Raw genomic sequence first — 13,248 nt, forward strand, 5'->3', positions numbered from 1 at the left:
CATTTTCTATATTATTGTAATTACTTTATCAGTAACATTTAAATTTCTTGCAACAAGACCTTCGTGACATGAAGGTGACATGAAGAAGCTAAATAGCGTATCATCCACAAATTGCGGCTGTTTAAAAATTTGCCTTGATGTCCACGGCCTGGAAGTCAAATGCTTGGCGTGGCCAGGCAAAGCATTCTCAGATCATCATGACCCATACTTTCTCTCTCGCAGGCTTTTACATAATTTGTCAATTTAAAACTCTTACGATATAAGTACATTTCCATTGTATTGCGTTTCAAATTATTTCTAAGGTCATTCATCGACACCGATACCTTTTCTCTCGCAAGCTTTCAGATAATTTGTCAGTTTAAAACTCTGACAATATAAGTACACTTTCATTATTTTGCGTTTTAAAATAATTCTTATTCATCGACACGACCTTGCCTGGATTTGAACGTCCGCACTGTTGAACACAGCATTTTAGCTGCGCATAGTTGGAAACCACCGAATTATACATTGTGTTACACAGTGTCGCCTTTGCACTTTATTGAAAAGGTCTTTCATGTTCTGGCAGCTCATTTTGATTTCACATCTTTTTCTACTTTCTTGTACTTTTTTATGGGGATCTTTTATTTTTCTATGATAACTCCTTGAGTCCTCCACTTTTTCATGTACTTGTCGTAATTTTTTTACTTTTTTGAAGTTTTTTATGGGGATTGGCGTTATCTTGCGTTTTCGCTTGCGAGCGCCGTCACCCTGCGGTCGTCACCTAGCGGTCGGAGCGCGTACTCGGCTCTGTACTAGAACTCCGTACTCGTAACGAACGTTTCGTTACAATTTTAATAATAATATAATGAAAAATTTCCATTTAATATTTATATTAAATGGAATATTATATTCCATCATATTCCCTATTCCTCATGCTTTCTAACCGTTACAGATATGTGAGAGGACCTTAACAAAAGGCTGGACGGTGGTTCAAGATAAAGAGAGACGCATCGGCCCATATGCCTACAAAGGTGACCAATGGGTAAGTTTCGATGATGCGAAACAAATGAAGCTCAAAGCGGAATTAATAAAGGACATCGGTCTGGCTGGTGGCATGGTGTGGGCCCTCGATTTAGACGACTTCAAAAACAAGTGCGGCTGCGAACCAAGTCCTCTTCTGAGGACTATGAACAGAGTTCTGAGAAACTACCCCGACAGACCATTGTGTCCAATAACGACTGGTATTTTTCATGGACATTTTAAAAATTAATTTCACGTACAGTATCCCTGATTTCAAGTATCTAAATTGAGACTGCTGGTATTTCGATTAGAATTTACGACGATCGACGCTGCTGAAATCAACACACAGCCACCGACTTCTCAGCAACCGAGTTGGGAGCCAACGACTTCTCAGCGTCCCAATTGGGAACCTACAACATCACAGCGACCCGATTGGGAGCCTGCGACTTCCGAGCAATCCAGTTGGGAGCCTATCACTCCTTCTAAGCCAACTTCTTTTCCGGCAACGTCATCGTCTACGACTTCAGCCGTTGACATCGATGACACCATCGAGGTAGTGGCTGTCGATCCACCGGCGTTGGCTCCGCCAGAAGACTGCCATGGCCGTTTATTTGTTCCGCACAAGAAGGATTGCTCCAAATATTTCTTGTGCAATTTTGGTAGACTAACCGAGTACTCTTGCCCGTCTGGTCTTTATTGGAACGAGAATCGCTGCGATTGGCCGGAGAATACTCGGTGCAAGGAGCTTCAGCGACAGGTGAATGTTTGATATTTCAGTTACCGTTAAATGGGATTACTTTTAACACTTCGTTGCTTATTCGATTTTTCAGGTTTACTGTTTTACACGTTCATTTTAGAGAGCCGATATCGTAATTTGTTTTCTGACACTCATGAACATTGCCACAAAAATTTATTTATTTCCAAGCTGTTCTTGCTTAATTTTTGATATCGATAAGTCTTTTCTTCTCGTTGGAGAAAAAGATCTGCCAAAGGAAAAAAAACAAGACTGCACATAATTTTGTTAACCTATGATATTATGAATCTACGATATGTCTTTAGAAAAGAACATACCCGCGCGACCTGCGGCGCCAGTGTCGTTATTACCATATAATCAGTGAGACACATACACACAACAGCATAGTCGTACACATGTATATTTATACTTGCTTTAAAATTAATCTGTATAAAAAATTAATGGAAGGAAAAAAAGGAGGATCAGGAATGTGTTGAAAGAAAAAGTGGGGAAAGAAAAGGAAGATGCTATTTGTAAATGATGTAATAGCAAATTGTAAAGCAAAAGTTCTTCCTTATGTACATTATATAGTTTATTATTTATTTATATTTGTATGTACAAAGATTAACAGATTCCGTTACAATCTTTCTCGTAAATTATATACACAATTATAATAAAGTATAAACATTTGAAGTCAGCGAGAATCGTAGCTCTGCGCCTAAGAACGTGATTACTCACGACCTTAGACGAAGGACCATGATTCTCGATGTCTTTAAATGGTTATATCTCGTATATATTTATATAAAATCTATACAATAAACTCAACTCACACGCATTTTATACATTATACTCCACGTACTCACACACGTGCATACATATTTACTTACAAAATGAAAACATATAAACAAGTTATTGCCGGGCGCATACAGGATAGAATAAACTTATACAGAATATGAACTCAATAGTACGTAATGGAGTGACACTGGCGCCGCCGGTGGCGCCGAGCACGAATTAAAATAGACTTCAAGTTCACAAGAGTAGAGCTTGGAGGCCCTGGGCCAAGTCACATGCTTACCACTCTTCCCCCACTTTTTGCTGTTTCATTTGGTGCCATTCTCGCGACTGCGCACAACCCCACTTACCCTATTTTCAGCAAGTAGTCTGCATTTAGATTCCGAGACCATTTTTAGGCCACAGTCTCTACTATAAGAAAAGCATTTATAACATTAGAATAACATCGGTGATGTATTTCAATTCACAGTCAAACGAATTCCTGCCTATGATCGCCAACCAAAAAAATGACAATAAGAAGAAAGTAATTTGCTACCTAATGAAATGGTCGCGAAAACGACCCAGAGATGGCCGATTTATGCCAGAAGACATCGACCTGGATTTATGCACGCACATTGTTTACGGCCTAGCTACGTTGGACTCGGAACTGCTCAGGATACAGAATCCCCAGAGTAGCAGACAGAAAGAGTTTCTCGAGCGAATAACGACCATTAAAAGCAAGACTGGATTAAAGCTTCTCCTGGGTCTAGGAGGCTGGGAGGAATCTAAAGATGACAAATTCAGTAGATTGGCGCATAGCTCGATCGAACGACAAAGATTTGCGCGTCACGCTACGCGTTATATCGAGAGTCATGGATTCGACGGCTTGGATATTATCTGGGAATACCCAGTATGCTGGCAGGTAAATACGTAATCCGTAATCCGTCATTCGATAATGTAGAACATGCGGTCGGTAAGTTACTTCTCTAACTACTTCGGTCGGTAATACTGTGCGTGGCAGCAGGTAATGCTTTGCTGACAATGTACTAAGTGTACAAACTAATTCGGTGCCTAAATTTCTGTAACTTTAAAATTTATTAAGGGGAGAGTCATTTTGAATAAATGGGACTATATTCATATTCTTTTTTCACTTTCTTAGATAAAGATACAATTGCAAAAGAAAACATGGTTAAAAACATATTTTTAGCTGAAATAATTTTCATTTGCTGATCCTATGTCTTCATTGTTACCTCCGTAATTTATTTAAAAAAAAATGTACGGACTTCGCGCACACGCAGGAGTTGGAGAGATTGAAAATCAAGTGGCAAGATATATCACGACTAATTAATCGCGAACCACCACCTGCTACACCATACTTAATTACTTACTGCGACAGGACATTTTTTTTTTCCAGAAAACCTCTTCATTGGTTTGTGACGCACTAAGAGCCAATTTTAACGGAACATTTTTTGTTACTACAGTGATATCTCCTTAAGTGCACAAATTTCTATACGGTAAATGCACCTCGAAGGAGGTCTAAATCTCGAGCACATAGTATTTCATCCGGTAGCCGCGTATCGTTCGCTTGACTAATCTAAATCTAATTTCACTTTACACTTTACAAGATCGCAGTCATTACCTCGTTATTACTCGCGACGAAGGATTGTTCGTCACGAATAATACCGATTACCGATTCCTCGACAGATCATGATAAAATACAGCCCAAACAGCCTTCCTTATTTCTTCTATTGAACCCAATACATTTTTAAACTCATCTTTGTATTTATACGACTCAAATGTCTATACTATACTGAACATTTCCTCCTCTATATGTCCCAGAATTGTCCCTACGTTTCTTTCAAATTACTACCTCGTAAAGTTCTATTTGTAAATCCCCTGACGCCACTGTGGCATAAAACAAAAATATTAAAAAGTAAAGTATACAGCAAATTACATAAATACTAATTGTCCGTCTGTATATCCTAATAGATTGCTAAAGACTCTTGCATGACTTGCAGGTTAACTGTAGCCGTGGACCACCAAGCGACCGAGAAGCCTTCGCACTCTTGCTGAAGGAACTAAACGCGGCGTTTCATCCGAAAGGGTTGCTCCTTTCGGCCGCTGTTTCAGCGAGCAAGGATGTCATAGACGTTGCATACGATGCCTCAGCTTTAACGAATTACTTGGACTGGATAAACGTGATGAGCTACGATTATCATGGCTTCTGGGATGGCAAAACCGGTCACGTGGCTCCGCTGTATCCTAATTCGAAAGAGGAAATGAATCAATTGAATGCCAACTTCTCTATAATTTATTGGCTAGAGCGAGGTGTGCCATCCAGCAAGCTCGTGATGGGTATACCAGCTTATGGACAAAGTTTCACGTTGTCGGAAAAACCACAGACTAAGGAGATTCCAGGGTTTAATGTACAAACTTCCGGGCCTGGTCGTCCAGGAGAATTCACGAAATCGGCTGGTCTACTTGCCTATTACGAGGTATCTATACACGTCGTCTATCGATAAACAAATAGCTATTCAGAGAACACTGTGAATGGAAGACTTCTAATCTTCCAGATATGCGATAACGCGAAGAACAAACGGTGGTCTGTGACTGAAAATCCGGGCGGTCGGGTCGGACCTTACATTACCAAGGGTGATCAGTGGATCAGTTACGATGACGTATCCAGTATATTACAGAAGGTAATTAACAATACAGTCCATGATAAAATTATAGGAAAACTGAAATAATTATTCTATTAATTAACACGTTGATCGCCACATCACCCATATGTGCGTGACAGTGCTTTTCATTGAATAACTAAAAATATTAATCCTGAAAGTTAAGCATCAAAGGAAATGAATTTAAACGAAATTCATGTATTTTGATGAAGTTTCAAAAATAAATACCACGATAGATGTTTGATCGTGTAGTCTCCAATAGTCTGAATAATATTTAATTCTAGCAGAAATTTTCAAGAATATTTCTTTGGCAGTCAAAATGTTAAATATTATTAATAACTCCTTTATACTTAATATTAAGGTATCCCAAAAGTTTCTTTCGTTTTATTAATAGGTACATAGACAATATTTTATGTTTTATATTGCATTACTGAATTGTAAACGATCAGGAACAGCCTGGAGCAGCCTAATGCAATCTTTCAAAAAATTGTTTGGTTTGCTAGCAGAATATCGTTCTAAATGCATTTTTATATTATTTACCTCTAACATGAAGAGAATCTTTTAATGAAATGAATCACATGGGACAATACCTGGAGAGTACGGCAAATGAACGTCCCCGTGAAACATTAAAAATTTGGTACTAACGGCTAAAGAAACTTAGAGCCTGTCTTTGTCCAACTAGAAAACAACGTCTCGCCTATTCGACGTAGCCGAGCTTTCTAAAATGATTGTGTGCTGTTGTTTTGTGAATGTTTAGAACGTCAGCCAAGTCATGAACAGTATATCGGGGATTATCATCGATCATGGCTTTGATAAGGTCTGTCTATGTAGAGAATGGGCAACCGTTACGGTCTTTATCTTCATGACATTAAAATTATCACCACTGAACATCGTAAACCAATTACGAACTAGCTCAACACTTGTAGAACTTTTTTAAAACAATGCAACATTATTGGTCGTAAATGCTTTTTTTAATTTTCCATTCTGAATTCATCAATATTAATTAAATGTTCGCCATTATAGTCGAACGATGACTGAAAAGGATAACATCAACTTCTAACAGATAAGATTGTTTATTTATATATACACTGCCAGACAAAACAATTGTGCGTAAGTTGCGAAAGATACTTTTGGGACAACCTAATAATTCCGTAAATTATACAAACAGAATTTCATCTGTTTCACAACTTTAGTAAAATAAATTTTTAATACAATACAAAGATTATTTAGACTAAAACAGAAAAATTATTCTTCTGTTTTAGATATATTTCAAGAAAACTCATTTGTGCCCGCTAATATTTTTGTTATATTTATTTGTTGTGCGTTACTACAACAAATAACATAGTAAAACTTAGGTTGAAAGTATCAAACTACTTAAATTATTGGATTGACCAAACCACAATCAAGAATATTACTTCTTATATGTATCGTTTTTGTTATGCATCCTCATTCCAGTCCATATCATGACACTGCCACCACTTATTCAGCGATAACTTGAAAATATATTTTCTGTCCTGAAATCATGAACATAGTAGTTTCATTCATTGGAACTATCTAAATTATACTTTTTTATTAGAATACAGAATACAGTCCTCCAATTCTTTTTCCACTGAACACAGCTTTGTGTAAATTATAAACGATTCTCCTTATGCTGAGCATTTAAAGATTTTCGTTGTTTCAGATCTTACATCAAACATATACACTATAACAATACGAGTCACATATTTCTTTTTATTTGTTTTATCTTATTACTGTTTTAGCAATGTGCTTTATATTTTCTGTAAAGTTAAAAAGTCGCCACTGAATGACCATTTCTTGATGTTCATTGTTTTCTCTATATGCTTCGGGACCCTTCAATAAATTGTACAATATGTATGTACATTATACAGGGTGAGACAAACAGGCCACCTGAGTAATTCGCTTACTTTTGGCGATAGAAAAAATGTGTCGAATTAGACTTTGTTTTTGTTAGTTATTATATAAACTGTGATTACTTTTAAAATAATGTTATAAACAAATTATTTTTTTTACAAAATTTAGGGTCAGATTTTATATGCAAATAGAAAACCAATGAAACTTTTTCTTACAAAATTTTCTTCTATCTATGATAGCTTCAAAGATGGCCTATTGCAAGAACGAAAAACGAAAAGGGGTCCCGGACCCCTTTTTTCGCCTATTTTTGCGGGTAATGTCACCTCGTTGCATTACCCGTGTCTTCCGCCTTAAGAACTATGAAAATCGTTGATTGAATAGCAATCAAAGGGTATAGCCGGATAAGGGGGTCAAAAGTGCCCTTGAGCCAAATTGATCAATGAACATATCAATTAATAGAGTGTTTAAAAAAACCATTTGTAGCAAGTTTCAACCCCGTACCCTTACTGGAAGGGTAGTTCGAGGCAAAATGCAATTTACAGTTTAAGCTGTATAACTTTTATTGTACTTGTATCAAAAATTTTGAACAAAATTACAGTTATTCTACTTTATGGCGTACATGTTTGTGAATTTTTTCAGAATTTTTGACTGCAGAATGAATTTTTAAAAACTTCGAAAAGTTAAAAAATTTTTTTTTTAATAGAAATTATGAAATAACCACATTTATATTTTTACACTACATATTATTCAAATTTTTCGTGCATATTTTGGATATTTTTCATGCATATTTTGCATATGCATATCACATATTTATCGTGCATAAACTTCCGCAGTTTAGTTATGAATTATCAAATTCCGTATGTAAGTTTTGACTTTTCTCCCGTATTCATTTGAACAATGTTCACTTATCTTAATTTATACAATAAAATAAACAGTTCCGACCATATCAGCACGACTCTTCAAAATAGCCTTACTTTGTGAATATTTCCCAACCTTACGTTGGGCCTTTCCAAGGAAAATCCAACTCCATTGGTTTATGATACGTCAATTGCTATTCACAAGCAAAAAAACTCAGAATTTCCTGTTAATCCTTGAGAACTAAAAGTTCCCCTGACTATAAACGTAAATAAACGAAATAACAAAATACTCACTGAAAATTTCAATAGCAAAGAAAACAAGTCCATAGAATAAGCCTTGCATATCTAAATTCACAACAATGACTCATCTAAAAATTAAGTATTCATTGGTCTTTTTCGACATTTTTTCTAATGTTTCAAGTTTTATATTATTTGATACATATTGATACATACTATTTTGAACATGTATATAATAGCCATTCAATGCAGTAAAAATATCAAAAACCCGAAAATATTACTCTTCTACTCACGAAAGGAAAAATCTGAAAAAATTATATATTGATAACGATAATAAGGTATTAAAACTGTCACAATATGAACATGGTCACATCAAAAATTAAGGTAATAATATAAACAAATATTGGTTTTTGATTTTTCCAACATCGTTGCACCACTTCCATAAATCTGAAAAAATTATAGATTAATAATCATAACAAAACACTAACAGTGTAAAAATATAAACGTGGTCATTTTATAATTACTATTAACAAAAATTATTTTTAAACTTCTCAAATTTAAAAAAAAATCCATTTTACAGTGAAAAATTCTGAAAAAAATCACAAATACGTACGCCATAAAGTGTAACATCTGTAATTTTTTTCAAAATTTTTGATACAGTACAACAAAAGATATACAGCTTAAACTGTAAATCGCATTTTGCCCTCTATCTACCCTTCCAGTAAGGGTACGGGGTTGAAACTTGCTACAAATGGTTTTTTTTTAACACTCTATTAAGTGATATGTTCATTGATCAATTTGGCTCAAGGGCACTTTTGACCCCCTTATCCGGCTATACCTTTTCACCTACCTTCACTTTACCATTCACTCTGCATAAAGTGTTCTATTAATCAGTAATTTATATATATTTCCAGGCTGAATTTATAAATACCCTAAATCTCGGCGGTGCGATGATGTGGTCTCTGGACATGGACGATTTCAGAGGGCGGTGCGGTTACGGTAGATACCCCTTATTGTCAGCAGTCAATCAAGGAATCAGAGGAAACCGTGATCCTAGAATGGACTATACTTGAAAGAGAAGCGAATGCCTCGATAAAACATCAAACACGCGAATGGTTCACAAATGGCAGTTTCCATTAACGTTACGTTTTACTTTCGCGGTTCTTGCTAAATCTCTGATCGCTCAAGAAGACATCGGCTGATGCAGCGATTTCTTCGCTCGCGATGACTTCGCCACTATGGGGCACTAAAACTAAATTTGTTAATATTTTTTTACAATAGTGTCTTTCCAATACCTTGTAAATCTATTTTTATAAAGTTTGGAGATAGAGGTAAGTACTGGAGACGGTTTGGAAACCACATGGTTAGTGATAAATAGATATAGTTTTTATTCCAGCTTTTAAGCCACGAAATGGACTTGGATTACAATATTTACAATCCACTAAACCATGTACACACTCACTCATACCACCATACTCAATATCTTACATACTAAACTTAAAATTAATAACCCTTAATCTACATACATCGAATCCTTAAACTACCCTTAACATTGACTTTGGTCTCTTTCTATTTTACATTTTTTACTGCCCGTTCCTTTCCTTCCTCTTCTTCTCAATCTTTCTTACTCACTCTGCTACCCTCTCATCCACCCTCCCTTCTACCAACGTTTCCTCTTTTAATTCTCCTCTTTCTAACTCCTGGCAGTCCTCTATGAGGCGTCCCTTTTTCAATTTGCACAAACCGCACTTCCTCTCCTCCTCTTTCAGCCAATATCTGTTTCCCTCTTCTAAATTCCCATACCTTATCCTAGCTATAAGTTTCTGATTATCTCCCTTTCCTGTTTTATTTAAATACTCTGGCCGTAGTCCTGTTACAATGTATTTATATCTGCTGTTATATGTTGCGTCTCTTATCTTATTCTATTGCTCTTGTTTTTGCACTTGGATATCTCTCTCCCTTACCTCTTTCACTACATCTCTCTCTCCTTCTCTTAACTCCTCGACTCTCCGCCGCTGTCTCCTTTTCCTTCAGGCATTCCTTTAACAGCTCCCTGCCGACTCCATTCCTAATCTTCTCTTCAAATCTTAAAGCTTTTATCCCCGTTCTGATTCTTATTTTCTCCCTTTTTGTTCCCTCTAGGATCATGTATTTTGGTATACAGAAATCCAAACTTAGACACCACCTTATATATTTTGTTTGTACCCCTTCCAACTCCGACCTCTCCCTCCATCCAAAAACCTCCGCCCCATATAGCATCACTCCCAACACCAAACTATCAAACATTAGAAGTCTTCTTCTAAAGTCTCCTTTGAACTTCCGTTCTCCTATTCCATTATACCTGTCTGATTACAACATTCGCCTTCTTTACTCTCTCTTTTACATGCCTGGCCATATCTTCGTTCCTTTGGAAGTGCACCCCCAAATACACAAACTCTTTCACCGTCTCTAAAACTTTTCCTTTCCACCTCCACACTCGTTCTTTTCCCCTCCCACCTCCTTTTTTAAATACCATTACCTTTGACTTTTTTGTGTTTAGATAACTTTCTTTTATCTAAATATCTTTCTAGTGTTCTTAGCATCTCGTCCTGTTCTTCTGCTCTTTGCTCTATCATTACTATATCATCAGCATATGCAAACGACCAAGCCTTTTCCTTCCCTACGACTATACCTCCTGCTTGCCCTTTTCTCAATACCTCCTCCAGATCCGATATAAATATCGCGAGCAGCATTAGACTTAATGGATAGCCTTGTCTTACTCCTTCTTTTGTCCAGAAACTCCCCGATACTTCTTCCACTCTTACTACATTTTCAACCACATGGTTAGTGTAAACATTGTTCGACATCGATTGACGTTAATCACTTTTCGCCAATGAACTCTTCAACGTGAGTATTGTTAAATTGGCATGTTTTTTTCCAAACAAGAATCAGTTAATCTATTCACTTGAGGCACAGTTAAGTCACAGCCACCTGTTGTACTAGCCGTTCTGAATAATTTAGCAACACCACAGTTGCAATGGTTAAACTTTCTTTCGGGGCACTAAAAATTATTGTCTTCTTTTTTACCATTTAGCAGTTTTTGTTGCCTAGAATTCATAAATCCAAGTTTGAATGTTAGGAATCCATATAATTTTTTATGGGTCTGGATTAGGTAGAGAATTTTCATAGTATTTAAAAAAAATATGGCGAATTTCCTCATCACCCCAGAGGTATTACTGTAACGCATTGCCTCTTTTTAAATGTAGATGGTTTGCCAGTAAGTCTATCATCCCACTATATACAATAAAATTAAAAAGAAAAAGTAACAATTATAATATCTGAATAAATAAAAGTCTAAGATAAACGAAGCAATAGAATATTGAATCTTGAAATAAGGTAATAATCAAATGAGAACTAACTGTATTTGTGTTAAAGAATTAATCACAGTATAGAAAATTTGAATTTGATAATTAAACTCTACTTGTTAATCAAAATCTAAACATTCATGATTTTGAATGACCCTTTCTCTACTTCTTTCACGATTATTTCTTGGTGGTAGCACAGACTTTATAAGACAACTTGGAACATTAGGAAAAATAGAGGGTACTGCATTCTGTCCAAGCCTTGGATGCCTTTCTAAAACATTTTTATGTACATTGTTAGAAGATGGTACTTCTTCATATTTTATAGTATCATTCTGAACTAACTGCAGTATATTTTGGAGGTGTCCAATATTTGAGGGGAGCAGCAGTTATCCACTTTGTTTGAAATTCTCCATTTGTCGGAAATTTAAAAAGAGGAACGTAATTATTAGATTTTAAAATGCCGTCATACTTTCCCTTAGCCAGGAACGCAGCAACGCAGTGGCATTGTTAATTTATAAAATCTTACTATGAAAATGAAAAATACAAAATAACTATGTAAAAGGTTATGACTAGGGTAGATTTTAGATTCTACTAAGTAAGTAACTGTGCCACACACAAAACTAATTAATATAATTAACATAATAAAGAACAAATCGGCTCTCTATTGCGCTACCCTACTTATTTCATAATATCACAGTTCATTTACATTTAACTGTACAAATAAACACAGTTAAAAATTTACTACACCTGCGAAACCATACTGAACCATACTAAATCCCATACTAACTTGGATTCCTGCGTTATTGACAGATTTACCATCAGTACGGCTAGTACTATAGGTGGCTGTGGTTGAGTGCTTTAACTTGTATCATTGGGTGCTTTCCAATCTTGACAATTTTGTACATGGAATTGCAAAAAGTGTAGCATTGTGCATGATTCAATTGGAACAAAGTATTTTCTAATCTACTGTCTACCATCAGCACTATTGTAGCTCCTGATCAGCGTATTTCTTAGCTTTTTAGTATTTAACCTCGTGAAAAGGCAAGTGTTATTAAGGCATATTTCATGTAATCGTAATAGTTGTTTGTGAGATTTTTGTAGCGAAACCTACCTACATTATTTAATTATTTGTTTCTCTCAGATATAATATTAAAAATAACACGTATAATGTGTCACAATTCGGCATGAAAGACAATGTCAGAGAAAAGTAAAAAGCAACTGGGTGCTTTCCAATCAGTGATGGGCAAAATTCTAGGCTTCGAATAAATCTGAAGTTTGCCTTTCAAAGACGATAAAATACCAGCCCGGATCGCGCTTTATAATTTATCACACTTTCGTATTTGTTCAGGAATTGGAAAGCACCCATTGTTGGTTACAGTTGCTACTTATCATCTTCTGACAATGGTACCAAATGGTACTTGGTTAAAGTACCATTAAGTCTTGCTTACCGTTTAGCTTTTAAACGTTTAACGCAGTATATAATTTTTGTTTATCAATCAAATTGTAATTTTTATTCAACAAATGATTATTTATTTTATATTCGTTACCTACAATGTTCTTGTATACATAAGAAATTTAAACATCTCTGTCATACAACTTATGTACACGTACACTACTGTTGATAAACAGGTAACCCGTGCTCAAATTCGAAAACGAGTAAATATATTCCAATGGAAACCGACATTTGTGGCCTCTTATATCTTGAATAAGTTTATTCGTTATTGACGTAACGGGGTATTACCAGACGCCGAATCGGG

The 13,248-nt window shown here is 35.8% G+C and overlaps 2 protein-coding genes and 1 long non-coding RNA gene across 3 annotated transcripts in view; 1 reads left to right on the forward strand and 2 right to left on the reverse strand.

Annotated features, from left to right (window-relative positions):
- Nucleotides 1–9,425, forward strand: part of LOC128894201 (probable chitinase 10) — a 48,208-nt gene extending 38,783 nt beyond the window's left edge. Inside the window, exons 14-19 of the mRNA XM_054155778.1 lie at nucleotides 932–1,220; nucleotides 1,311–1,756; nucleotides 2,994–3,425; nucleotides 4,522–4,998; nucleotides 5,077–5,202; nucleotides 9,062–9,425. Of these exons, the coding sequence (XP_054011753.1) occupies nucleotides 932–1,220; nucleotides 1,311–1,756; nucleotides 2,994–3,425; nucleotides 4,522–4,998; nucleotides 5,077–5,202; nucleotides 9,062–9,220 (1,929 nt within the window). The 3' untranslated portion in view covers nucleotides 9,221–9,425. The remainder of the gene's footprint in view (nucleotides 1–931; nucleotides 1,221–1,310; nucleotides 1,757–2,993; nucleotides 3,426–4,521; nucleotides 4,999–5,076; nucleotides 5,203–9,061) is intronic.
- LOC128894322 (uncharacterized) overlaps nucleotides 1–13,248 on the reverse strand; it is a 114,003-nt gene that overhangs the window by 86,380 nt on the left and 14,375 nt on the right. The window lies entirely within an intron of this gene.
- LOC128894297 (uncharacterized) lies at nucleotides 9,321–11,211 on the reverse strand. The gene is made up of 2 exons (XM_054155961.1): nucleotides 10,112–11,211; nucleotides 9,321–10,017 (listed from the first exon to the last, which is right to left on the reverse strand). Exons 1-2 carry the CDS (start codon nucleotides 10,431–10,433, stop codon nucleotides 9,776–9,778), a joined length of 564 nt encoding a protein of 187 aa, XP_054011936.1. The 5' UTR covers nucleotides 10,434–11,211; the 3' UTR covers nucleotides 9,321–9,775.

The sequence above is a fragment of the Hylaeus anthracinus genome, unplaced genomic scaffold (genome assembly GCF_026225885.1).
Source record: "Hylaeus anthracinus isolate JK02 unplaced genomic scaffold, UHH_iyHylAnth1.0_haploid 3, whole genome shotgun sequence".
Classification (NCBI taxonomy): Eukaryota; Metazoa; Arthropoda; class Insecta; order Hymenoptera; family Colletidae; genus Hylaeus; species Hylaeus anthracinus.

What these genes read in the sequence shown, in the direction of transcription:
- LOC128894297 (XM_054155961.1), bottom strand. Translation starts at nt 10,433, where the DNA reads ATGTTTGATAGTTTGGTGTTGGGAGTGATGCTATATGGGGCGGAGGTT. An exon ending in AGAGAGATGTAGTGAAAGAG is followed by an intron (nt 10,018 to 10,111) that starts GTAAGGGAGAGA and finishes ACATTGTAACAG; the next exon opens with GACTACGGCCAGAGTATTTA.